Genomic DNA, 27,776 nt, shown 5'->3' on the forward strand with positions numbered 1-27,776 from the left:
CAAAATATCCTCCAAAATTCACCACCTCACGAGCATGCTGTAGTCGTGCTTGGTTTCCAGGTTCTCTCTAGATACGTATCATTTCAGAATCTGAGTGGTAGCAAAATCTGGACACATCAGAAAAGAGAATACGGCTCCAATCATCAGCGCGATTTCCAGAGAGCAATCAGGGTACCCTTAAAGATGACCTGAAATAGACCTTGCCCTCGGACACGGTTTCGGACGGTTATTAAATTTAATTTGATTTTTCTGTGTTCCCTAGACACTTTGACTGGGTATATATTGTGACGTTAAAATGTAAAATAAAATTGTATTCTTTGATAAAAACAATAAGGCTAAATTCATTTAACCAAATTGAAAATATTTTAAAATATTATGCAGTTTACTAAAATTACGTTCTGATTAATAGTTTCAGAAATAATAAAAGGACGAATTCAGAAACTTGAAATTATTATTAACGAACATCATATAAACATATAGAATTAAGAAGTACGAAGTGAGTTATTTTTTCTTTCATTCATACGTTGGATACGTTCACTTCTTCTTACTGGAGGTCCTCTGGACTTTCTCTTCTTTGTCTTCCTTGCCGTCTTACCTTTAGTTTGAGACGATTGACCAGATTCCTCTAGGGGTGTCGATTCTACTGCGGCAATTCGAACTGGTATATCTGTGGGTGTCAACTCAACTACAGGGTCTAGAATCGGCTCCTCCTCTGCCGGTGTCGGTTCGACCTTGACCGATACCTCAACTGGTTCCTCTACGGGTACCGGCTTGACTTCAGGTAACTCATCTGGCCCCTCTACGGGTGCAGGGACTTCTGATGACTCCTCTGGTTCCTCCTTTATGAACAACAGCTCATTATTCACACTTGATGGAAAGCGTATTACCATGCGACAGCCGTTCTTTATTCCCACTTCAGCCAAAGTCTTATTTTGTGTATCAACTCTCTCTAATATCATCGGTAATTCAAATAATCCACGCAAGTGCGGCCAAATAATGACAATGCAACTTCGGACGCTTTGAAAAAAATGAGATACGACTATTGTATTACAATTCGTGTAGATACATATAGTAGCATACTTCGGATTGCCCTTATGGTGAAAGTCAATATGAGAAGTAGCAAGGTGAAGTTCCTCGGCTGCCATGCCTACTAACGTTGGACGATAGAAAACAATCCAATGGTGATATCTGCGTTCTATGGTACGCAATGGGTTCTCCAGAAATACTGTGTGGTTAAAATCATACCTAGTTAATGGGTTCATTGTGAAAGACAGCAAACTGATTTTGCTCAAATTTCAATTACGACTATGTCAAAGTTACGTCATTTAATCTGTTATAATCATGATGACTTGATTTTGAAGTGTGGTTCTTAAACATATAATTCTCAAAGTGTGAAAAACTGCTTTAAATGAATTGTGTTTGATTAGCTTATATAAGTTTTAATGATTTTTATGCATATTTGAATATAAGTTTGCACCGAATGCCTCTGAAAAAAAATTCATTAAAAATTGATATTGTCAAATAAAGGACACATTTGATGGCGGGCTTTTTCGAAACTGAAAAACCTGTAATGAAGTTGTTGGGGTTGTCTAAAATCAAAATAATCAATTTTGACAACACCGCACAAAAACGCTTGCCCGCTAGGTTAACAATGTATTTGTTAGTAAATTTTCAGTTGTGGCCAAATATTATTTGAGAATACGTGAAAAAGTCGGATATTATATTTTAAAGAAAAAAAATGCCCACAGTAATTGTTCTGGATGTGTCGCTATCGATGACAAGACCGGTACAACTCTCAGATGGCACTGAAACGACGAGAAAACAATTGGCCATTGTGGGAATTAACGCGTTTTTGGATCATTTAAGCGTTCATTCCAAATTGGAATTTATTGCATTGGTGAGTACCAGTTTTTTATATAAATTTGCTCAGACCACTCTCAAACCTAACATCATCACATAAACATTGGGTTTTAACAACGCCTCTTTTTTAAACATAAAATTATTATTCCGTGTAACCATTTAAAGCTTTTTCATATAAAAAGTATTTTTTAAGGCGCTTCTCTGTCTGTATTATATTTTTTTATAAATTTAAAACCAAGTAGATGCGGCAACGTTTCATTGGCAATTGTGCCAACTGAACAAACTAAAAGACCCTTTACTTATGGCATTTGACGTACGCCATGCGGGAAAATTTGTGTCTTCTCTGATTTTTAAAATGTATTAGAAAATATTTGTAATATCACACCGATTTGTTGCAAATAAGTTGAAAACAGCTTGGCAAGCTCAGTGATTAAGTTGTCATCGGTAAAAGCATTACAAGGACTTGTGGTGAGGAGTGCAGGTTATGTTAATCTTCCATAAAGATGGGCGAAGCGAAATGTGCAAAAAGCGGTAATTGCAAAACAGTTGCGTTGCGATACCGATTTATACTCGAAAATGTGGGTGGCGGAGAGCCGTCGTTACAATTCCTCCCGCATCCCATCATTAAACACAAAGTCGATCCGCCACCGAAAAAAGATGAAAAGGAAGAAGAACTGAAACCGGAAAATGTAGAATACGAAGATGATATGGAATACCTGAGAAGTTTAGACCCCAAGGACTGGAAAAGTCAAGACCACTATAAGGTTTTGGGTATACAGCATTTACGACACAAGGCCACTGAGGATATTATCAAAACAGCCTACAGAAAGAAGGTATTAAAACATCATCCCGATAAACGAAAAGCTCAAGGAGAGGAAATTAAGGCTGACGATGACTATTTTACTAATATCACAATGGCATATGAAACATTAGGAACAATTCAAAAGCGAAGAGCTTATGATTCAGTTGACCCTGAATTTGACAATAATATTCCATCTTCAAGTGAATTGAAAAAGGATTTCTTTCAGGTATTTCCATATTATTTTGAATTAAATGCTAGATGGTCAGAGAAACCAAAAGTTCCTAAACTAGGCACTCCAGATTCATCCAGAGAAGAAGTTGAAAAATTCTATTCATTTTGGTATGATTTTAAGTCATGGAGGGAATACTCATATGAAGATGAAGAGGATAAGGACAAATGTCAAGATCGTGATGAAAGGAGATATGTAGATAAATTAAACAAGGCAGAGCGACTTAGAAAAAAGAAGGAAGAAATGTCAAGAATCAGATCTCTTGTAGACTTAGCATATAATAATGATCCAAGAATAGCAAAATTCAAGCAAGAGGAAAAGGATAGAAAATTAGCAGCCAAAAGGGCCAAACAAACAGCAGCACAGGCCAAAAAAGAGGAGGAAGAAAGAATACTAAAAGAAGCTTTACTGGCTAAAGAACAAGCTGAAGCTCTTGAAAGAGCCAGAATAGAAGCAAAGAGACAAGAAAGAGAAGTGTTGAAAAAAGCTTTAAAGAAAGAAAGAAAGTTACTTCGGGATACGTGTAAAGCAAATAATTACTATGTAGAGAATGGACAAGACAATTTAAGCAATATCACCGCAGTAGAGTCAATTTGCGAGAGTTATTCATTAGCTGAACTAGAAGAATTAAACAAAGCTATTAAAAATAACGGTAAATCTGCATTTGTGAAAGCCATCAAAGACATGGAATCGAAACGTGAGAAGGAAATACAAGAACAACTTGAAGCTACTAAACAAAAAAATGAACCAAAAGCACCTTCCCTGAAGAAAGTTGTTGCTGAATGGAATGAAGAAAACATCCAGTTGTTGGTAAAAGCAGTAAACCTATTCCCAGCTGGTACGAATCAACGTTGGGAAGTCGTATCGAATTTCATCAACCAGCACGGCAAATTTTCCCCAGATAGTACAAAATTCAATGCCAAAATGGTGTTGGCAAAAGCAAAGGACCTGCAGAACACAAATTTCACAAAAAATAATCTCAAAGAAACTGCCAACAAACAAGCCTTTGACAATTTTAAGAAAGATAAGAAAAATGTGTTGAACATTGATGAAAGCGGCATATCCAAAAAAATGGAAACGCTAAACATGAACGGTGACACCAATCCGGAACCGAAAGCGCCTATCTCAAACACCAAAATCACCAACGGGGACGCGAAAGCCACAAAGCCTGAAGCCCCTTGGACTGCAAACGAACAGCAATTGTTGGAACAAGCCTTAAAAACGTACCCAGCCTCCACTGCCGAAAGATGGGATCGAATCGCTGAATGTATACCCAACAGATCAAAGAAAGAATGCATGAGAAGATACAAAGAACTTGTGGAGACCATCAAAGCCAAGAAGGCCGCTCAGGCAGCCATCAATAAATGACATGTGATTGAATCAGCAGGATTTTTCAACTTTTATTTATTTGACTATCCAACTAATTATTAGTTCAATTAATTAATCATTAATTTATGTAATATACGCAAAATCCCTACTTTGTTAATAAAATTGTCTCATAATACTTAGTTTTTAATTTATCTCCGATTATACATTAGGTATTTACATTTTCACCTTTTACAGAAAAAGGTAAGTATATACCATAATGAGTATTTTATTTGGTGATGATGGTATTTTCCAAAATTGGTTTACTTCCTAATTACCTGAGGAAATAAATAAACGTAGACAAAGACAAGTTACTTAATTTTGGATATTAATTCAAATTGTTAATAAATACTTCTTTGTTTTTTCATTAGTTAAAATCATCAATATAGGTGACATATCAGACTTTCGGTCGAACTCTGTGTTATTCAATTTCTTGTATTTATTATTGTAATAGTAAACCAAAATGCTTTTCTTCTTTACGCGATTTCATTTTACATAACAATATTTAAACCTATTAAATTTTAGATGGCATTTTCTTCTTTATACGAAGAAAAATGCCCATTTACGAGAGATTATAACGTAATAAAAGGCGAATTGAAAAACATTGACGATTTCGACAAGACATGTATCGAAACAGCTCTTCATGGAGTTAATCAAATGGTCCTTGGAGAATGGGGTAATAACACAGCTTGTCAGGTAACATTAAATGTTCTTTTCTATTAATTAAATGAATTTATAAGTGGACAGTCCTTGCAATAGGTAATATTAGTAACTGACGGAAGTACCGGACTTGGAAGTACATCTTTAAAAGAATGTTTAGCGACAGTCAATAAAAGAACACCCAATAATCCCTTCCCTATTCCCTTTGCCTTTCCTGGTAAACTACACGTAGTTACCATAGCTCATTCCGAAGAATTAAGTTTGATTAGGGGTATGTACTTTGTCGGCAAACACCTACTATTATAACAAGATTTTACTTTTACAGCAAAGCCACTATATCAAAAATTAATAGATTTAACTGGATACGATGGATCTATTAGAGTTCCGGAGAATATTCAAAGTGAGGCAGTTATTGTTTCCATGTTTCAAAAACTGGCAGAAGACACGTATTCATCTTTTAAAGGCACACTGAAATGCGGCCACTTGGAGTCGAAAATAATTCTGTCACCAGCACCAGTAGTAAGTTTAAAACTGTTTTTATTAAATAATGTAAAATTGAAAACGATATAAATGAATATTTCAATAAACAAATGACATTAGTAATAAATTATCTCCAACTGAAACATATATAAATAAAATGTATAATATTTATGAAACTGTTTTAGCCTTACACCAAAACAACGGATTTTGACTCACAAACCTACGATATAAAAAATCTTATAGAAGTATGCGGTTTTCTCTCTGTTGCAAATGTAGGTTCACCTATGGCTGTAAGTCGTCATTTAATTCTGCCTGCCACTTCCAGTAACAGAGAGTGTTTGCCAACTGAAATCGACCTCACCGACGAAGACGGCACCGATGAAGGAAAAACACCCTCATTCTGCGTCCTTCTTCACGGAGCGTTGAAAGTTGAGAACGTGGCCGCCTTGGTTACTGTCGGCGACAATTGGTTTGGTTTCATTAATTCCTGGGCCGACAACAAGAAAAAATCGAATCTAATGCTAACAATCCTGACTCCGGGGTCCGATGCGGTACCATGGCTAGGGGACTTGAACAATCTAGCGGTTGCGGACGTAGTACCTTCGGACCACCTCGGCACCTTTCCTCTAAGGCCTCAGGAGAAGAGGAGCTATTCGCAGAACAGTGTGGTGTGGATACGACAAGCAGGATTGCAATCTGACATTCAGAAGATTTTAAGGCATGCAAGAAAAATGCCTGAGAAGACGCCGCAATTTTACAAGGAACTAAACCGCTTACGAAAGGCTGCAATTTCGTTAGGTTTTCTGGATCTGTTAATAGGTTTAGCAAATATTTTTGAACAAGAGTGCCTCCAGTTACCGAGCACGGCTCACCCCGACTGCGCGGTACAATTGCGACACGCCGCCGACAATTTACGAAAACCGCAGAACATGGACATCAAATATATTATGACGCCATTACCTGCGAATTATTCCTAGCATAACACAAAAATCGTAATTCATATTTAGTTATAATTGACATTTTTATCGCCTATTGCAATCATATTTTACTATAACAGAAAACAAATAAGGAATTTACATATTGAATTAATTTTATATTTTACTCCTTTCTCTCCTAACAATATTGATGACTGCACTTTATATATTGAAATCATTTCTTTTATTATTATGCAGAACTAAGCAAATGTAAATAATGTACACAAGTTTTATGGCATTTTTCGAATAAATGCCAAAGTATGCACCATACTTGCGCTTTATTGAGTGAAATATTTTTAAACCTATTTATCAGATCTAGAATTTTGCAACCTTTTATAGTTATATATTGTGAAAACTTGCTATATGCAATAATTTTTAATGTGTATATAAAATCATCAGTTTTACTTATTGAATTATGTATGAATTGTTTATTGACAACATATATTTTTTATTGTTTCGCATATTGAGTGACTCTAGATTATGTTTTAATTGATTAAGTATTTTAGTCGCTTGTAAAATTGTGTTGGTATTGTAATTTTTAGTCATGATATTGATGACAAGGAATAAAACAAGGGTATTTAAAAATTGTACTTTTATTATTTTCATAACAATCAATTTATTTGAAGAACATGTTCATGTGAATGTTGTTAGTGAAACAAAAATATTGAAATATTTTTTATTTATGTACTGATATACATATAAATAAATCAACAATGAACTTATTCATTATTTCCTATTTAAATACTACAAAAACAGTTCTTTATTACAGTTAAAAAAAACAAATAAATATTTTTGGCAACTTAATTCATCTTTGCTTTGCACTACTGTTGTTTTTTGTTCAAAGTCAAAGCACAAGCCAATGAATACAAATGAGGAAAGTAAAAAATGGATAGGTAGGCAACTCCCAGGTACAGAACTATTGCGAGTGTTAAAATAAGATCAAATACTGCTGGTTTTACACTGAAAAACAAAAATGGTTAATCAAATGCTTCGCGATGTTATTTAATTAATGTGTACCTATATACATTCATTGTTCCCTTTGTCACTTCAAAGAATTGGAACGACGGATCTCTCTTATCAGGTACACCGTGTGTAACTTTGACATCGCGCAAATATTTGATGAAGTTATCTTTTAAGTAGTTGACTAGAGCGTTATCTTTGTTACTTAATAATTGCGGGGAGCGAGGTTGTGTCGACAAATAATCGACCCACGTTTGGATATGCTCCCTATTAACATCCTAAAATTAAATGCACATTATTTTAATTACATTTCATGCCTAAACAAGAAATAATAGTTGTAAAATAGTTGAAGTTGAAACTTACCAAAGACTGCCCAAATATATCCCCATTAGAAATATTGTAAATGAAGTTAGCCACTGCTTCAACTATTATTTTGGTATTTCTTTCCAATTTATCAACATCTAATCTCTGCCTGGTATCTAAAATAGTTCCCCTTTGCAAATCTCTATGACTCTTAAGAGCTGATAAGGTGAATGCTGGTAATCTTTTAATGCTGTATCTCTCATGTTCCCAAGCCAACAAGGAGTCAGCCAGATTTATTTTCTTGTGGACACCCTCAACTGAGACAGAATCCCTCCTTTCAGCTGACGCCTTCAAGTCCTTATAAAATTGGGATGATGGTGAACCTTCTTTAGGTGGCTTGGAAACATGCATGTACAAAGAGTCACCAGAAGTCAAAGAATCAAGGCACATTACAAATGAGGCATCCTATAAACATACAATTATGTTATTACTATGAAAATTATAGCTAATTTTGTTGATTACCTGTATAATTGAACCATCACTAGATTCAATCTGGTCCTCCAGCCATTTTTTACTGCCAGCATAATTCACTTTGCCTCCTCCTGAGAGGATGAATAAAATGTTGTACTTTCCTCTAGTTTTTTGATCACTGTACAAATGTGAAAACAATCTAATAAGTTCCAACAAAACAATAACACCTGAGCCATTCGAATCAGCACCAAATGAAAGCTCCTACAATTATAAACAAAAATTAATCAATATACACAATATATTGTTATAAGTTTCTTACAGGAGCAATACCAAAACTGTCATAATGTGCTACAATGGCAATAGTTTGAATTTTGCCTTCACTATTATAACCTTGAAGGTGACCATGAATTGTTGCAATTTTCACATCATTCCGGAGCACTGGGCTACTTGTAGACACAACAACTTGATAGCCATTAGCAGCTACAGAATTTACAATTGCTTCAGCCGCTGATTTACTCAAGTCATTGGTATCTATGTTGCTGGAGAGTTCATAAGTTATGCTGTCCAATTGTGGAGTCCATTTTGAAAAATAAACTGGAATGCTTACTTCTTCAGCCAACATAGCATTTTCAAGATGTAATATTTGCTGCAAAATGATTAAATTAATAATAGGAAACTATGTAAATTGGATTAAAATACTTGACGGTCTTCCTCTTTCAATTTATCAATATCTTGGGGTAAAACAATAATAAGGGCGCCAGCCTTATTACATATGTTCTTGAAATGATCTACTGTTAGATGTTGTAATTTGGTAACAACGCAGTGCCTCGAGGTACTCCAGCCAGTCAATGATCTGGCTTCCAAGTTGATGCTGGCACTTCGACAACCTACAAATAACCTCACTTTAACTAAATGATTATTAAGCAAAGTACTTACGTTTCTAAAGTTTCACTAATTTAAAATTGTATATTTTCATAGGATATCACAAGTTTAATACATTAAAATACCACAAACCCACCGTGAGGAATTCCATGAAGATCATAATGTTGCATTCTATAAACCGGAAATTCATGAGAAGCCGAAACTGGATTTACCGGCGAAACTATAATAAATATGGGCAAAAACACCAAAACATAATAGGGCAAGTAACCCTTAAATATTTCCTCTACTTCCTCTAACCACATTTCGTTAATTTACAGACAAATCATAAGCGAACGTGACTTTTTAATTCAATAATGGACTAGGCAACCCTCATACACCACGTGTTATGTGGGTCATCGATCTCTTTAATTATGTACTCGGGGTATTCATCCAATAAATATATTAGTTTATATTGATTTGGTACAACGCTTAAAATGTTAAAATCTTAAAATTTAGTTTCCCAACTGTTGAAATTTTAAATAAGCAAAATAGGATTTTTCTCGTACAATATATTCCTAGTATATACAGGGTGTTAGAAAAATGAGTGCCGAAAACGTAACCACGGGTTAAACTCATTAAAAGCAATAACTTTCTCAAATATATACAGAGTGTTTCATAACTTATCCGAATTTTTTTAACCACTTCAAAATAATAAATCGATTTCTTAAAAAAAAAATCGAATAAAAGTCCAATAGAAAACGAGATAAAAAATATTAAAGTTTGTTTGATAACAGGGACAGTCTCTTCCTACGGGTAAAACCGTCTCTCTCAAGAATTAGTTGGTGTAAACGGTTTTGGATCGATATATGAACAATTTTATTAAAAGTAACTTCAGAGATACGGGATACTATCATTTTTACAAATCTTAATTAGTTCTCGGATATTTTAGTCTAACATAAATTCTTATTTTAACCAGTAAGGTACTAGATAAATTATGAAAATTAGAAAATTGTTTTTATAATTACAATTTATGTTATTTTTATGATGTACAAATCCCGGAGAGTATAAAATTATATTTTGGTATTTTTTACTCAATTTTTTAAGTTAATTTCTAATTAAAATGTCTAGAATATTTGTCATATATCAATCACATAATTAGGTTAGTCATTTTCCTAAAACTGTATCAGTATCTATAACATTTTAAAATAATTAACTGGATACGTAGACAAAAGCATTTTCTTATACATATATAATAGAAGTAATAGATTACTTAACTAGTAGTTATTTTAATTGTATTATGTCTTCATCAAACGTATAACGTAAGTCAGTGCTAGAATTTGTAACATATAACAATAATAACTTTGTCATGAAAATTTTCAATATGTCGAAAATTTTGAATACTAGTATTAGTACTAATACTATAATGCTTCTTTATAATTCAATAAAAATACTTACCTCTGATCTCTCATTATGTTTTAAGGAATGCTTAATATGATTTATGATTATATTGTTCCTATAATAAATGTGAGACATATTATTTCCAAAATTATAAACAGGAAATAATTTTTTATTATAGGAAAATTAGGGCGAATATCAAATAACATAACGTATAAAATTAAAAATGTTTTGCCTTTATTTACTTATTTAAAAAAAAAATGCTGCAAATATGTCTGTAAGCGTACAAATCAATAAATAAACATATTCAAATAAGAATTATTTAAATAACATCTTGCCGTAATAGTTAAACAAATCGTTCAAACCTTCTTGATTAAATTTTAAATCCCTCAAGTTTCACATAATTGAACCTTAACCACGAGTATCAATCAACATGATCCAAATCATTCACTTTGTCAATCCGAAAGGAATATTTTTCGCACTTTTACTTAGATAAAATTTTATTGTCTTATTTATGGCAGCTGATCGATTAAATTTGATTTACAACTTGCTACATATAAAAGGTATCACCTTGCTGATGGTGTCTACACACATGAGCTTTATTTTCCAGAGTAGAATACATATCAAGTGTATTGACAATAAAGAGAAGATGAAGTCTTTTATCCTAATTGTTGCAGCATGCGCTACAGTTGTAGCAGCCAATCCTCGTAAGTATATTAAATTTACCTAAGTTATTTTTGTATTAGTAATTAAATTACTAATTATTTACAGCAACTTGTGGATCTTCCCAATTCATCCCTGATCCGTACGACTGTACAAAATTCTGGCAGTGTTCTAATGGTAGACCTTATGAGTTTACGTGCCCAACAGGAACTCATTTCAATCCAACATTGAACGTATGTGATTGGCCATATAACGCTGGGTGCAAAGCATCCAGCACTACCACGACTACCACTACAACAACCACCAGCACAACAACAACCACTCCAGCGCCAACTACCACTACTACAACAACCACCCCAGAACCAACGACCACCACTACAACAACTACACCTGAACCAACGACCACCACTACAACAACTACGCCTCAACCAACGACTACCACTACCACAACTACTCCTGAACCAACAACCACCCCTGAACCAACCACCACCACTACAACAACCACCCCAGAACCAACGACCACCACTACAACAACTACTCCTGAACCAACGGCCACTACCCCTGAACCAATCACCACCACTACAACAACTACTGCTGAACCAACGACCACTACCCCTGAACCAACGACCACCACTACAACAACTACTCCTGAACCAACGACCACCACCCCAGAACCAACCACAACTACTTCAGCTCCAACTACTGAAGCAGATGAAGACGATGACGAAAACAGTACTGAAGAAGGTGACGATTCTACCACAGAGGCCAACGATGATTCTAGCACCGAAGAAGATGATGATTCTACCACAGATGCCAACGATGATTCTAGCGCTGAGGACGATGATGACTCTACCACAGACGCCAACGATGATTCCGGCGCCGAAGACGATGATAATTCTACCACAGAGGCCAACGAAGATGATTCTACCACAGAGGCCAACGAAGATGATTCTACCACAGAGGCCGACGAAAGTTCTGGCGCCGAAGACGATGATAATTCTACCACAGAAGCCGACGACGAAGCTTCCACTGAAGAATCAACCGATTTGCCAGCTCTGTTTTAAATAAAAACTATTGTACTAAATAAATTACAATTGACTAACCTCTAATTACTATTTATTTGTAAAATAAAAGTAAATAAGGTTACAGTTATATTAGTTATTAATATTTAGATTTAATTCCTGTCATTTATTTTAAAATTATTATACGTATGTATTTAAAAAAAACTCCTACTTATTTATATTAGAAATTTTTGTCACTACCAAAAACACGGAAAAACACGTATGAAAAAAAAAACTAAATATAATAACAACTATTTGCTTATACAAAACTATTAGAATATAAAACAATAAATATGATAAGTAATCCTCGGCTTAAGATAATCAATTAAAGTAATACACCTAACGATACCATTATCCTCAGAAGCAGTTCGCAAATTGAACACTTGAACCTGGTTTCTCCGTCGTACTTTGGGATTTATGATAATATTTTTTAATTAAGAATTTAAAAGTATCGTCAGTATTGAAACTCTGAAAAACTGTTTTATATATTTTGCAATTATTCCTATTATTGCAAATATAAAATATATAATGTATATTAAATAAAACAATTTATTTGTGTGAAGAAGTAATATCAGGATTGTAGTAATAAAATAATCACATTATAGCATAACATTTTGATACTAAATTTAAACACTGTAACTTTAAGGGAATTAAATTTTGTTAAATTCGACACATTTTAACAAAAAATAATAGATTTTACCACAATAAAAAATTTTATCAGATTAAAAACCATAGTATCGGGATAATTATTTATCTGTAACTCAAATTAATATTTATCTTATAATGTTATCAATCAATATGTTACTAAAAGTTCATGAGTAATTTATAATTTTATTATATATGTTATAAAATTAATTACTTAAGTATTAGTGCCCATATAAAAATATTTGAGTATTACATTCTTTATTTACAAAATAGTTAAAAATAAATACATAAATCTTATTGTTTCTATAATATTTTATAATATATTCAAATAATATCAAATTAATAGTCGGACAATTTATTGAATCTGCATTACACATTGGAAATCAAATGCCGGAATAAAAATATCGAACCGTTGCAAACGGCCTCTTCCTTATTTTTGCACACGGAGTCAATGGTGTCGAAGTGTTTACCCTCTGGACAAGTCCCTATTTCAGGTTTACCATAATTACATATTATGTACCTGGTACAATCTTCTGGATACGGAATTTGGTAATATATGGTATCGTATGTGCACTTAATATTGTTTGGCAGGGTTGTTGTTTCCACCTTTCCTTCAGTTGTGACCTCCGGTTCTTTCGTCTCTAATCCTTGAGTACAAGTGACAAATTCGGTTGTTGTGATGACATCAGTTGTTAAAGGTCCCTCGGTTGTTAGAGTGCAATTAACGTTATACGATTGGTCGCAAACGTTCAATTTCTTATTGAAATATAACATTCCGGGACATGTCATGAGCATAAGTCGCCCGTACGAACACTGATAGAAGAGGCTGCAATTGGTTTCGTGTGGATAATACACTGGTTGTTCATCTTCGGTCGTTGGACATTGGTCTGAAAATATTTCCTGTATTAAAGACACATCGAAAAGCCGAACGTAAATTTGACAAAATAAATAAAAAACTTGTCTTAAATTAGTTTAAAAAAGTCGTTAATATGTATTTAATTGAGAAAATTACTTACAGGTTTTCACTGATAATACAGAATTGATCACCACGAACACTAACAAAATGCTTTTCATATTTAAACTTCCTGTTCAAACGCTCAATATAATATAAACTGCTGGAACAAACTTCCACTTTTTAATAGATTCGTGTCGCCTAGATTTCGTAAATCTCAGATGCAATTGAATGATTTGTATGGTTGGTTTTTTCAAGATAAGAATCGGCATCGAAAACATTATTTCTAGAAACAATTGATTTATGGTAATTTTTAATCTGTGTTTTGTGATGAAGTGGTTCTCAATTAATAATTAGGAACTGTAACACATTTTGGGGTATAATTGAAAGGGACATATTTGGAAATATTTAGGAGGATTTATGTAGTATCATCCTTTGGCATGGTTTACTGTAATTGTAAATATAAACGTAACGCAATTATCGATTACGAGAAAACGTTTACAGCAGTCCCTATTTTTTTATATATTGTTTTGAATCTTGTTTTTGTTTTTAATTTGTAATGCAATTAACTGAAAGAATAAATATTGCACTTTGGAGCTTACCAAGAAATGACGTATAAAAATTCCTGATTTTGTAGTTTGTACATACCGATATTATCAAGATAAATATGAATAACTGACATCAAAAATGATAGCAGATTGTTCAGTTTACATGACAAACAATGTCAGGACATATTTAAATTGTACACGAAATTACAAGGTTAATTAATATTAAGTACAGTTATAATAAATTTTCTGTTTACCATGCTAAGCAGACAGATGATCCTTTTAATAAAAAGCTTCAGCTTTGTAATAATGTTATATTAAGTATTAAACATTAGTAAATTCAATATTGCTCACCATAAAATATTTACTATTTATTCCTATAAAAGTGTAAAGTTGAATTTATAAACTTATTGAATTATTAATTATCTATTTATTTACTTAATCATGAAATTTTAACATTCCATATTTTGTATTATGTATTGATTCTTATTATAGTTCAATGACCGTCAGTCAATCTACGAATTTAGTGTACAAAATAAATCTATCTAGAAGCGAGTTTATAATTTTTATTTTCATTATTGAGACACAAATATTAACTGTGCTACTTGAATTAGGCATCAGTGTATATAAAATTTATTGTTTTTTTCTTTCATGATTGTATCCACTGTGCAGCTGTTTCATTTTAATAAACTACGTATTTACGTATATTTATTGTAGATACTTCATTGTTTTGTGTGAATTTCAGTCGATTATTTGCTACCAGTTTTTTTAATGCAATTATTTCAATTATTTAGTAATGGACAGTAGTGAAACTACAAGAAAAATTATAATTCGATATCACCGAAAGAATGTGGATCACCTAACAGTGATACTAAATTTAATTTAATAATAAACAGGGTGATACTTACCTTAGCCATCTTTTAGGAACAAGACATTGTGATTCAATTTTAGTATGGATTTGTGTTTTTCTTATTTTCCAAACTAATAGAATAATTATTTTTCTCTGGTTTGGAAGACATTTTTCATTCAGGCTCAGACATTTACAAAAGAAGTGTGTCAGTAAATATTAATAACTGCTCTAGTTTTGTTCTTAAATGTGACAAATATTTTCTACTTATTAAAATGTTTTTAGATTCGAATATTGCGTATCGTGTAAATACACAAGATAGTAATAAAATTGTAAACACGAACTGAAGAAAGGTCGAAAGCCTTTATTTATATTTATATTAGTTGGTGTCAAAATTGCATATTGAATTTGATTTATGATGATCAGTGATACTGATAAATAATTAAATAAAATAATTTCACGTAATATTAAAAATTTAAACGTAATTAAACATATAAGGTACAAACACATTATTTATAATACACTTTTCACAGGTAACCCAATTAATGCATATTTTATAAAAAAAAATAATTGATTAAAAATTTAATCACATACATACGTTATTAACTTGTCATCATATTGGCAGTGATTAAATCTTTTAATACGCCTATTATTTTATTATCTCAAATTATTGTGTCTGTAAGAATTCTATTTATTTTGTAAATAACTCCAATAATTAATAAAGTCTTCATGATTTTTCAAACTGCGATAATACAGACAAATATTAAAAGTTGCTTTTGTATGTGATAATATATTAAATAAAATTTTAAAGGATAATTAAATTTTATTGACCTAGTTCATTTGAGTTTGTTGCTACCAAATCGTAATTAAAAATTTACATGTTAAATTCGGCAGATAAAATTTAAAAACATTGTTTCTATTGTTCTATTGTAGCAAAATGATTTATTGGAAAAAAATTCGAAATAGCTATAAATAGGTTTCAATTTTAAAAATAGAACTAAACAGATTATCGAGTTTGATTGTGTTCGTTGATTTTTATAATTAAAAGTCTATTTTTAAACTAAAATTTTTCATATACTTTACCTGCACATAGCTATCGAAATTGTTGAATTGTCATGTCAGTTTCTGTGACGAAGAACTTCAATAACAACACTTCCATGTAATAGTTTTATTTTGGTTAAAAAAATGAATGAAATACAATTTCGTAAAAATTCATGCTAACACAGATCAGATTTATTCATACACATTTCTTATACATTTCAACTTAGCCAATGATTTATCTAGCAACTACAAAATTACAAATCATAATAATACTGAATTTATACGGATGTTATTGTTGAGTTGAAGTAACAAAGGATGATGACGCTTATATTCTTTTGTCAGAAGACATCAAAAAGTCGTAGTACAATCTCCGTTCTTCATTAGCCTGGTCGTCGTAGTTCAAAAATTTCCATGGCTGCGCCTCCATCCTTCTTTGATTGATATACGACCGCTTACCATATCTGTCAACAAACAGTTCGTTACACTGCAACCGATGCAAATTAACCCAGTAATTTCATGAATCAATAATTGATCAAGAATATCGTTAACCACTTATCCGACAAGTGGTAATAAAATGTTATCAACGAACGTGTTAATAATTTGCAAGCTTAATTGAAATGTGCCAACGACAGTTACCTCATTCCGTTGTTGATGCATATTATATATTTCTGCACCTCCTCCGGGGTCTTGAACTTTTCAGGTTTCCGACACTCAGACTTCGCCATTTGGACTATGATGGCCATACTTACAATGAGAATGATCGTTTTGCTGCACATCTTCTTACGCAAAATGCTGTAAAGGAAAAATCAATATGTTTTAATTAATTTGTATCAGCAAATGTAAACACACATTTTATTTATGAAAGGTATTTCAGCCGCCGAAAAATTGTCTTGTTTAAATTAAAACGTATATAAGACCCATAATTAAATTAATGGACTGTATTTCTGTGTTTTTCCGTGAAATTAAAATTCGTCTCGCATGTTCATAACGATAATTTACATGAATATTTTCACATTGATTGATTCATTCATTTTAGATTAGTTCAAAATGAGCATGGTGGAATTTCCATGTTTTCAACAGAATAACAGAATTTAAAACGTAAATTTTAGGAAAGAAACAAAACAATAGTTTAGAAATTTTATTAATTGTATAGTTTGTATCATGTAAATTGGACACCTGCACTAAAGGGATTTATCTCATAATTAGTGGTTAATCAAACGTCTATGTAGGTTAACTAGGAACATTAATCAGGTATTGATTTAATTTAAACAACATTTTCATTATGACTTTAACAATATCTAACCTCCAACCGCAAATTCTTTAAATTTAAATTAATAAAGTTCTGAATAGAATTTGTAATTTACACGGTTGGTTTATAAATTTTGTTTATTATATTTTGTTTTTTTTATATTATTTAATCTGTGTATAATATGTGAAAGCTTTTTTATGTTTCTTTTCTTTTATGGTATTTAAAATATTTTTTGTGTTGAAAGTGGTGCCATACTTTATGCAAATTTACTTTATGACTAAAAAATTAGCTTAAAGCAACAATCGCATGAACAGTTTTGTTGATTTAAAAGTGGCTTTGAATGAATTGAAGATAGAACATCAAGGTCATTCTGATACCTGTATCCATGAAGAAATTAGGCAAAATTTCATCAAAAAGTTGGATGGAATCCAACACAAATTAAATGAGGATAATAAAATTAGACGTCTGATAATTGCCAATTTTTTACTTGCACACAACGCAAATGAGACTTTTATTGATTGTATTGTTGCATGCGACCAAAAATGGGTTGAATACGACAATTCTTGGTTTGAAGCATTACTACAATTTAAAATTTTACATATTCACTATCAATGAACGAGCTTCTTTAGTCAATAGAAAAAGCGTGCTACTTCTTCATGACGTCTCAAAGGCACATATTGCACTAGAAACTCAAAAGAAGCTTTAAAATGTTAAATGGGAAGTTCTTTAAATTTTTTAAGTTACTAAAAGTTTAATTTTATGAATGAAGTAAAAACTAAGGTCTTCAGTTCCAAGAACCTAGCACTTTTTTCATGGCAAGCTTATAGAACGTTGTAAAAAAATTTATTTAATTTATTCCAATTAATAATAAAATGTAAATTGAAATAAATTTGTCTTTATTATTGTTAATCACGTGATTTCCTTAAATAACTTTAAAAATATCTAATCTTCATCCACAATTTCATCTATCAGTTAATGCCCTAGGGTGAATTAGTTTTGATTTATTACATCTATAAAAGCTTATATTTATAAGTACAATTAAAAAAATATTTTGTCCGACTGTTAAAATTAGAAATTTTTTACATTTTCACTGTTCTATTGTAATTAACGCCTACTTGGTTTGTAAATCAAAATTAAATTTGCGTTCTGACTAAGGACGACAATTTGTTGTTATTACAACGAGGCGGTAGTTTTCTCGGTGGTATTTATTATTTAAAATGCAGATTAATGTGATGAAAATTAAAAGAAATTCTGTACTGTAAATATGCATTTATATTTCCAGTTTTGTTGGAAATTTCCTTAAGATTAATGAAATATTAAGTAAATTGCATCCGTTGCAAATAGCACATGCGAAACATTCATTTCTCGTCCTATACATTTCTATCCAGAAACGAATTATTATTGAAATTTCTCGGATACACAGACAAGAAATTTTAATATGCATAAAAATATGAATTTAAAAACGTAAAAGCTCATAACTATTAATTAATAAAGCGATTTAAATTGAACATTTGTAACATTTCGGTATACGCAAAGATTCGCAGGATAATTTGTATAAAATATTAATCAATTTTTTTTACAAAATGCAGCACTGTTTATCAAAGTTAAACATCAACATATTTATAAATTAAATTAGATTGGTACGAATTTAATTAATATGAAACGCGAAAACGTGAAATAACAACAAACAAGTTTTTATTTAAATTTTTAAATTAAAAGTTTTGAAATACAATAAAAGCAGCACACATAATCTAAAATCAATGTTAAAAGCACAACTGTTACTTAGCAGAAACAACAACGTTTTTTAGTACGAAAATATTTACCTTTTCAAATTCATAAGTTATTTCATTCGAGTCAATATTTTCGTATTTGTAAAACGAAGAAAGAAATATAATAATATGCTAAAACTCCCGACAAATTAAACAACTTCCTGGAAACTAACATAAAAAGGTTAATGTGATAGTTTAAAGTTTGCCGGCACTGCACATACATTTATCGGCATCGAAATTAAGACGACAACAAGGACTCTTTAGAATTATAAGGAATGTTCAAGACGAAATTCCAAATAACTTCGGAGGCGTCACTATACTCGATGCTACCTAATATAATGTATAAAGTTGTGTGTATGAATTGTTCAAATTCATAGATAGAAATTAATTAATTTTGTAATTTGTTGCCACTTGATTGTTGATATTAATCTGACGTAAGCTAGCCAGTTCCTTAATTATGTTTCACGTACTCCTTATAAAACACATCATGAATCAGATTATCATAAACGTGCAATCGCAAATTAACAAAAACAAAATGATAATCATATGACTTTACATAAAAATCGCAGATTCGGCTAATTAAAATGTCGTACGTTATCAAAATTGTATTTGGAAAAAATTCCATAAAACACGTTCTGTTTGTAAATTATTATGTGTAATCATGAAAACGAGTTGTGACATTCTCTGTGTTTCCTTTTTTCGTCCTAGTTGTGCGGACGGCGGTGTAATTTTTCGCAAAACAGTTATAATCTGTTTAAGAGATAATTTAATTAAAAAATCCTGAAAGGATTCACAACACAAACAAGGTTGAATTAAACACTGTTTTTAATTAATTAGTGAATGCTTTACACCGATTGGGTTAAATTTTTAAAGTATTTACCCGCAAAAAGCATACTATTTAGTTAAACTGTAACGGATTTATTACATGTTTAACTGTAACTGTCTTCACGTTCATCCTAATTGGGAAACAGACACGATTTTACTCCATCATAACATACTGCGATTGCTTTAATGCATCTGATGATTCATATTCATGAAAGGTGCGAGTTTATGGATTTTAGTATGTCAGTTATGTGAATTTATGGCCGCCAGTGTAAGCCCACCTATTTTACTTCTGATATCTATATTTGCATACTATTGTCATTAATAAATTATAAAAAATATTTGTCAATATTGTGTAATAATATTAAAAATGATATGACAAATAAAATATTATATTTGTTGGATAAGTTCCATTAACTTATTTTATTTGCAGTAAATTATTATTATTAATAATATTCTGTTGTCTGATCTAAATTATAAAAATTACTTGTTAATATATAGGTAATAATATAAAAAAATATATTATGTAATAAAATATTATATTGTTGTGTAAATTCTACTGTCTATTCTATTCTTCTGTTATATATTGTGATGTCTGACTAAAAGATATAAAAAATGATATATATTATATTAGTTGGGTAAATTCTATTTATTTATTTATTTATTTATTTATTTTTTCATTTTATTTGTAGAAAACTTATTATTTTCTTATATATTCTGATATCTGCATTTTTATACTTATTGAAATTAATAAACTATTTGAATTATTTATAATAATATTTTGAAATTATTATTATTATTATATTTTCTAATGTCTGGTATGTATACTATTCACATTAATAAATTATATAAATTATTTAATAGTGTATTATAGTGATACAAAAGATGATATTATGTAATAAAATGTGTCAAATAAAATATTATATGTTATTAGTTGGGTAAATTCTATTTATTTATTTATTTATTTATTTACTTTCATTTTAGTAATATTTTGTTGTCTGGATTTGTGTACTATTATCATTAATTATTTATAAAAATTATTCATGTAATGTAACAGTATCATAAATAATATTACTTGATAAAAGATGACAAATAAATGTATTTTTATCACATTTATAGTAAACAAAAACTGTTATGGTGTTATTAATATGTTATAAAATTATAAGTAAAGTGGCAGCATTATTATGCAATTATGCAAAAATTCCAAATACCTTAATTGAACGAATCCAAAATAAATTCGCTACGTGACATTTTAAAGATATACGACTAATTGTGAAACAATACAGCGTGGCTAAAAAACTTAACATAAATATGACAAATACCTTAATGTGGCTAAGTGCTTGTTTGCTTTTGAAACGACTTTATTGTTAAATATCAATCCGTTTCACCGTAGCGAGTCGCTTTAAGATAGTTAAAAGAGATTCTCGGACTAATTATCATAAAATTACCGGCCCCAACCGAATCGCACAATTGCGAATAAAGAAATCCCCAACTAATTTTTATTTATGCAAATGTCTGTAATGCATCCTTTGTTATGTAACAATATCAAAGAACAAGTTCTCGATGAGGCGGCGGTTCGTTAAGGGAACTTTCTGAATTTTTAATTAATGGACAAGTACGAAAATAGAATAATACGTGATAATTTTGCATTTGTCTCTCGTTAATTGTCCGGTGACGACATTGTTTTGCCCTTTAGTGTTGAGCTGCATGTTAAATTAATTCGGAAATTTTCCTTGAGTGCGTCGTTTTCGAATAACACGTTTCGTTATGTGCCGAAATCACAAGTAAGCGGAAATAAATTATTCAGTTACAATTATGGCGGATGCGCAGCACAATTATTATTACAAACAACAGAGCAGTTCAAATTGTATATCAGAGAGAAGTAGGATGCTTGTCGTAATAATTGCCGTGCTTGTAAACTAAGATTTTAAGTTCATTAAAGACGTTTTCTTTGTAGTTTTTGACATTCTTTTGATACCGCGATGTTTTAGGTAATTAACAGGCCGGGTTTGAATGAATGTTTCGTGGAAAAAAAGACAACGACATGACTTAAACTCATTATTTATTGTGATTTAATGAAACATCTTTTGTAAAGGGAATGAAAGAATTGAAACCCTTATTCGGATTGTGTATCAAAGAAAAATCACAATTATATTTAAGTAGGTTCGGAATCGTTAAGATTTGTGACGACCACTTCATATTTTACAATTAACATCCAGATTATTTATGGTAGATACACATATCTGATAAATAAAAACATACGAACATACATAATTGTTATTGTAATTATTCTCAGAAATGTGTGCAATATTATTTCAATAGATCACTTGAACTTTCTCATATTGTATCTGTTACCTAACTGAGTTTTCTGATTAATTACATTACAGGTCACTTGATACTAAAGTTGTCTTCAGTTGTAGAGCATCGATTTCCTTAGTAAGACTCTGAATAGTTTTATTAATTTTTCTGATTGAAGTTTGTGCAGCACATTATATGTAACTCTATAGCTACTCATCCGCTTTTAGCCAGCAAAATAGCATTGAATACATAATAAAAATACCTTTCAAGTGAGTTTTCTTTTGAAAATAGTTGATAGTAGTAGTATTGGATACATGTCACACCTCTTATCAAGATTTAGTTACATGTTACAATCTTTTTTTTTATTGTTCAGAATCTCGTTTCATTCAAAAATTACCAGGGGGTTGAAAAACGCTTGACACAGTGTGATATAATAAATATTTTCGTAAATTATGCGGCATCTTTAATCGAAATTACGTCAACGATAATCCGGGAGCATTGTGATCGTTCTTTGACGATGGTTTAATACGTTTTATATCTTGTGTCAATACCCCGGGTAACTGCTAATGAACAACCAGTCGTCTAACGTTGTATATAATTTTCATTTTTGTCTTCTAAAAATAGCTTATGTATATAATTAATTAGATAATTGCTTGATAAAAATTCAATTTTACGCGAATTAGGTACACGAGATATGGGCAAGTCGGGAATTATCATTAATTAAATTTAATTCGCCGGTCTAAACAAACTGACCCGTGCACATTATTAATATATGCACTGTTCGTTTATATAATTACGTTCGAGGCGGTGCAATTGTAACACAGGGGTGTGACAATCAAAATGAGACATTCCCCGGCGGTACATTGGATCCTACGCACCGAACACACCTCGAACCATTCAAGGAATTTAAGATTTTTAAATTTTCCGGATCGGTTTTTTTGTCTTTTCCGCCGTACACCCGTTCCCGTGGGGGAGGCTTGTCCCATAAAATGATAATTTATAACGGTCGACTATTTTTGAAACATGAAATATTATACATAACACTAATGGCTAACAATAATAAGTGTTAATTATGCGCCTTAATGAATCGAGAACATTAATTTTTCAGCAACCTGGGTATCAAGTTAATTTTTTACAACATACTAATGAATTCTAGTATTTTTCATACTGGCTTTTCGGTAAAAACATTTTGTAATTCACACCACATCACATTATAAACCACATTAAGTTGCTATCGATCCTTTGATCCTTCTTATTTAATTACTAGGAATTTTATTTTTAATCAATTTCATTACGTTAACAGTTTGTTCGGTCTCAAATGAATTTCCCAAGTAGAAAATAGAGGAGCACCGAATAAAATACGAGAATCGTCATAACTGTACGAGTCGAACGCAAGAATATGTGTAAGTCTGTAAAAAACAACAATAAAGGTAAATGTTTGTGCTGCAGACTGTATTTAATTTGCATTAAATTTGAAATCTTTTGACATTTTGAAATTATTCTTGTTTCTCATACGTGAGTTTATAAGTTCCAAATGAATGCCTGCAAATTATTAGAGTGTACTTTTTTTTGAATAGTAAGTTTTCCCAAGAGGAGTGAACAATAATGAACAATTTTTTAATGCATTGTCATTTTTATTGATATTGGTTAAGGGAATGATTAATGAATTAACGTCAATGTTCTGGGAATTCTATTCACACGAACGTACTTGTTAAACTTTGTTTTTACAATGAAAACAATCGCATTCGAAATTGTTTTTAAACTATAAACATTTCCACTCCAGTTTATTATAAAATTGAATTGGTGGCCTAAATATGCAAGTCTGCAGAAAATATTATTGAATAATTAAATTTCAAGGAAGGTATTTTCACAATTCATATTTAAGAAGACGTTTTGAATAATGTAAACAATAATTCCCGTTCTAAATTATCTTATAACTATGAACATTTCCTCTTCAGTTTGGTACAAAATTATAATTTGTAACAATTAAATTTCGAACAAGGTATTTTAACGTTTCATACTTAATCAGATTAATTATTAGTAGTATTTGAATGTTGAACATGTCTACATCAATTGCAGACTTCAAAACACTTTATAAGAAGCTTTCAATTTTAATTGGAAAACAATTTTTAAAATCAATGAATATTTAAGTGCACTGCATAAATTTACATGAAAAATAAAACTTTTTCTCGATTTTATTTACGATAATTCTTGAAATTAAAATTGAGTACAAATGGGAATGAACTTGTTCTAGGTCTTGTTAAAATATTGGCGACGGCGACGGTTTAAATATTTCAAACTATTTATGATAAAATTCGTAATAAACTTCTCTCTAAATTTAAAGTATTTTTAATTAAGTTCTGAAACTATTCGTAGTTTCAAATTAAATATAAATGAGAAATTGTTTACTTAAAAACATTTCTAATTAGAGTAAAATATTTTGTTCAGTAACGAAATGTATATTTAAAAAATATAATATAAAATACCCATTTCAGTGTATAAAACACATTAAATTTGCATTAATTTTGCATTAAAATTGCAAATTTAAGTGGATTTAAACAAAAAAATTCACAAATTTTGCTATTATTATTTATTATTTGCTCTATATTTTTAAGCCGAGCTCTACACATCAGATTTTACATCCTTATTATCATTATTAGACACAGAAAAAGAGATAATATTGAAATTATTTTCATAAATCAATACTGCAAATTTGAGAACATTTTATAGTGACAAAGTTCATGCACACAAGTAATTTTAGTAAAAATTATTCTACCAATATTCATTATATAATCCGGTTTTTAAAGTTATTTAGCAACATAAAACAACATAAAGTGACCTAAAACGTTAGATAAATGAGCAAAAATGTAACTCACCCCTGCGTCAACAACCGGAACAGTCAATCGGCCCAAGCACCTCACTAGCTGTTCGAACGTTCGAAGACTGAGCGATGGAGATCGGCCGTTGAAATCACCCTGATAGTTGGCTGCTCTGCGGCTCTACCGTGCTCAACAGGTACTCGTTTGTAAATGAGTGAGCTGACGGCGCCACGACGCCATATAAACCCATCATTTGCGAGTAGGTGCGAGGCCCGGTTTTACGATTTTGCGTAAAGATGGTACACCCCCGTTCATTCATCTGGATCCCCGTTTCACAATTGGCTGTTGGGACTGTTCAATTTGCGTGAGGGTTGAGTAATCATCTTAGCCGTTTTTGTTAGTGCGTCGATCTTAATTTTGTTTATTTGTGGGGATGCCACGAAAAAATTTCGCACTGGGAATTTCATTAGGACATGAAATAACAGCTTCCCAAGATGATATTAAATGGTTTATAATAGAACTTATTGACAAACGTTTATATATGTTGAATAAAATATTTTAAATATTTGCCTAGTGTATAAAGTAAAATCCTTATTTAATAAAATGTTTTTAATTAACTAGTATGGACTTGTTTATTTTAAATTGATATGTTATATTTATAGAATATATATATATAGAATTAGATTTAACAATAATTTAATATTAAAATATATTACACATAAATTTATTATTTACTTTGTTTTATTAATCTTTTAATTAACATTGATAACATGATACTTCCGTAATAGATTTTTTCAAATAACTTTTGTATTCAATTGTTATTACAGTTATAAAAATAATCGTAAATAATTTTCAATTGGGTAGTTTAATATTAAAATTTAATAAAAAGTTTGTTCAAATAAACTACACATTTAAAAATTTAATTGGATTAGTTTTTATCACATTACTGTTTAAATTAATAGATAAAAAGAGTTTTAAGTGCAAATATATGAATATTTATTTCTTGTTGTATATTTACTCGACATTCCTAAACTGAAAGCTTGAAAAATAGTAAAACATAATAATATTTTTTATTTGTTCAAATAATTTGAAATATTCAGAAGTAATTTTATTAAACAAATAATTCTAGTATTAAACAGTAAGCCATATTTTAACATGAAAAGTTGTAAATTGTAGTTTATCCAAATAAATTGAGTATTTATCATCAATGTTTAAAAATCTAATTAGATTATATTTCTTCACATATCTAATTTAATTAATAAATGAAAAAGTGATCTCATAAATATATATATAAATATTTGTTGTTGTGTTGATTAAAAATTTAACTAAACTTTCCAAAATTGTTTTTCAATTAATCAGTCATAAATATTAGTATTAACCAATAAGTCATATTGCATTAGTAAAAACTTAATAAATTGAGATATTCATCAACGATTTTTAATTTATGTATATTTAAAAATATATTATTATATTTAAGAATCTAATTACATTAAATAATTTCACATTTCTATTTAAATTAATAATTAAAAAAGCGTTCTCATAAGCAAATATATCATCTTGTTAATTAAAAATTTAACTGGACTCTCTTAATATATTCAATTTGAAAAAATAATCAAACAAATAATTTTATTATTAAACTACAGGTTAAATAAAAAGTAAAATTTAATAAGAAATTGTATTTGTTTAAATAAATTGAGATACGGATCAGCGATTTATTCCTGATACTTTAAAAAATTATCATTATATTTAAAAATCTAATTAGATTAGATTAGTTTTCATTTATTTTTAAATTAGTAAATGAAATTTGTTATATGGGTATCTTGTTGTGCTAATTGAAAAGATTACTGGAGTCTAACACATTATTCTACAATTTGAAAAAAATAATTTAATTTCCCTATTCGCCAATTATCTAGCTTGACAACATTTGTAGCGTAATAGGTGTTTATGCATGAGATAAAATTGTTGTTTTAGGTATTAATATGTTACAAATTGAATAATCTAAATAATATTTGCATACGTACTAACAATTAACGTATTTATTCGATTAATCTAATATAATAAATAAAATATTGAGGTTGTATCTATACAACCATGCCTCGATAAATTTTATTACGTAAATTATAATCGTGCTTTACCGTTTTGTTTTTCTTGGAAATTTAAGAGTAGATATAAATATATAACTAGTAAGTACATTTTATTATCAACTAAATACCCACAATTAACTGTTTAACTACTATTGTTATGTATAATTCCCTTTATCATTTGTTGTCTAGCAATATGTGTTTGTTATACAAAATAATATTTTTACTAATACTAGCGGAATTCTAGTTTTAATTAATATTTTGCTGAATTTTAAAAATTTCGTTTATTTCACATATTCATTCACATTCGGAATTTTTTGCCTTTATAATGCAAACAAATTTATCACATGATTGTATATGTTATAAAGTTAATATAATTACGGCTAAATTGAAAGATAATTTGAATGTGAAACATACTGTAAAACATAAGTGCGCTTAACGATATGGGGTATTTTGTCGCGTCACTATATTGTATTAATCCCTCCAGATGTTATAAATGTAAATATGTATTATATTATCTTTATACGACAACTATTTACACAAAAACACGTCAACTTTTTCAGGACCAAAGTCCGATATTGACTGTAAAAAACTTTAAAAATAATAACAAAAGAAAAAACACAT

General features: G+C 30.3%; 5 protein-coding genes and 1 long non-coding RNA gene across 7 annotated transcripts; 3 read left to right on the forward strand and 3 right to left on the reverse strand.

Moving 5' to 3' along the window:
• The first annotated feature begins 1,632 nt into the window (after positions 1-1,632).
• On the forward strand, positions 1,633-6,955 carry LOC109594368 (integrator complex subunit 14). Its single transcript, XM_020009589.2, has 5 exons — positions 1,633-1,897; positions 4,782-4,952; positions 5,016-5,187; positions 5,242-5,435; positions 5,582-6,955. The coding sequence occupies exons 1-5, from the start codon at positions 1,739-1,741 to the stop codon at positions 6,371-6,373; spliced, it is 1,488 nt and encodes a 495-aa protein (XP_019865148.1). The 5' UTR covers positions 1,633-1,738; the 3' UTR covers positions 6,374-6,955.
• On the forward strand, positions 2,165-4,395 carry LOC109594367 (dnaJ homolog subfamily C member 2). Its single transcript, XM_020009588.2, has one exon. The coding sequence runs from the start codon at positions 2,364-2,366 to the stop codon at positions 4,257-4,259; it is 1,896 nt and encodes a 631-aa protein (XP_019865147.2). The 5' UTR covers positions 2,165-2,363; the 3' UTR covers positions 4,260-4,395.
• A 79-nt stretch (positions 6,956-7,034) lies between the features above and the next one.
• Positions 7,035-9,328, reverse strand: LOC109594345 (nicalin). The gene is made up of 7 exons (XM_020009561.2): positions 9,123-9,328; positions 8,804-8,991; positions 8,424-8,750; positions 8,156-8,365; positions 7,694-8,098; positions 7,388-7,608; positions 7,035-7,330 (listed from the first exon to the last, which is right to left on the reverse strand). Exons 1-7 carry the CDS (start codon positions 9,286-9,288, stop codon positions 7,192-7,194), a joined length of 1,656 nt encoding a protein of 551 aa, XP_019865120.2. The 5' UTR covers positions 9,289-9,328; the 3' UTR covers positions 7,035-7,191.
• Positions 9,329-10,952: 1,624 nt separating this feature from the next.
• Positions 10,953-12,175, forward strand: LOC109594335 (uncharacterized). Of its 2 annotated transcripts, XM_049970093.1 has the most exons (3): positions 10,953-11,067; positions 11,132-11,767; positions 11,816-12,175. In XM_049970093.1, the coding sequence occupies exons 1-3, from the start codon at positions 10,953-10,955 to the stop codon at positions 12,085-12,087; spliced, it is 1,023 nt and encodes a 340-aa protein (XP_049826050.1). In that variant the 3' UTR covers positions 12,088-12,175. The 2 variants fall into 2 exon arrangements, with proteins under 2 accessions (XP_049826050.1, XP_019865106.2); XM_020009547.2 differs by having other exon boundaries at positions 11,132-12,175.
• Positions 12,176-12,970: 795 nt separating this feature from the next.
• LOC109594357 (probable endochitinase) lies at positions 12,971-14,009 on the reverse strand. The gene is made up of 2 exons (XM_020009577.2): positions 13,746-14,009; positions 12,971-13,616 (listed from the first exon to the last, which is right to left on the reverse strand). Exons 1-2 carry the CDS (start codon positions 13,801-13,803, stop codon positions 13,099-13,101), a joined length of 576 nt encoding a protein of 191 aa, XP_019865136.1. The 5' UTR covers positions 13,804-14,009; the 3' UTR covers positions 12,971-13,098.
• Positions 14,010-16,226: 2,217 nt separating this feature from the next.
• On the reverse strand, positions 16,227-25,242 carry LOC109594358 (uncharacterized). Its single transcript, XR_002191208.2, has 3 exons — positions 25,129-25,242; positions 16,751-16,906; positions 16,227-16,575 (listed from the first exon to the last, which is right to left on the reverse strand). It is a non-coding gene; the product is annotated as an uncharacterized LOC109594358 (long non-coding RNA).
• Between the last annotated feature and the right edge of the window lie 2,534 nt (positions 25,243-27,776).

Source organism: Aethina tumida, chromosome 1 (genome assembly GCF_024364675.1).
Source record: "Aethina tumida isolate Nest 87 chromosome 1, icAetTumi1.1, whole genome shotgun sequence".
Lineage (NCBI taxonomy): Eukaryota > Metazoa > Arthropoda > Insecta > Coleoptera > Nitidulidae > Aethina > Aethina tumida.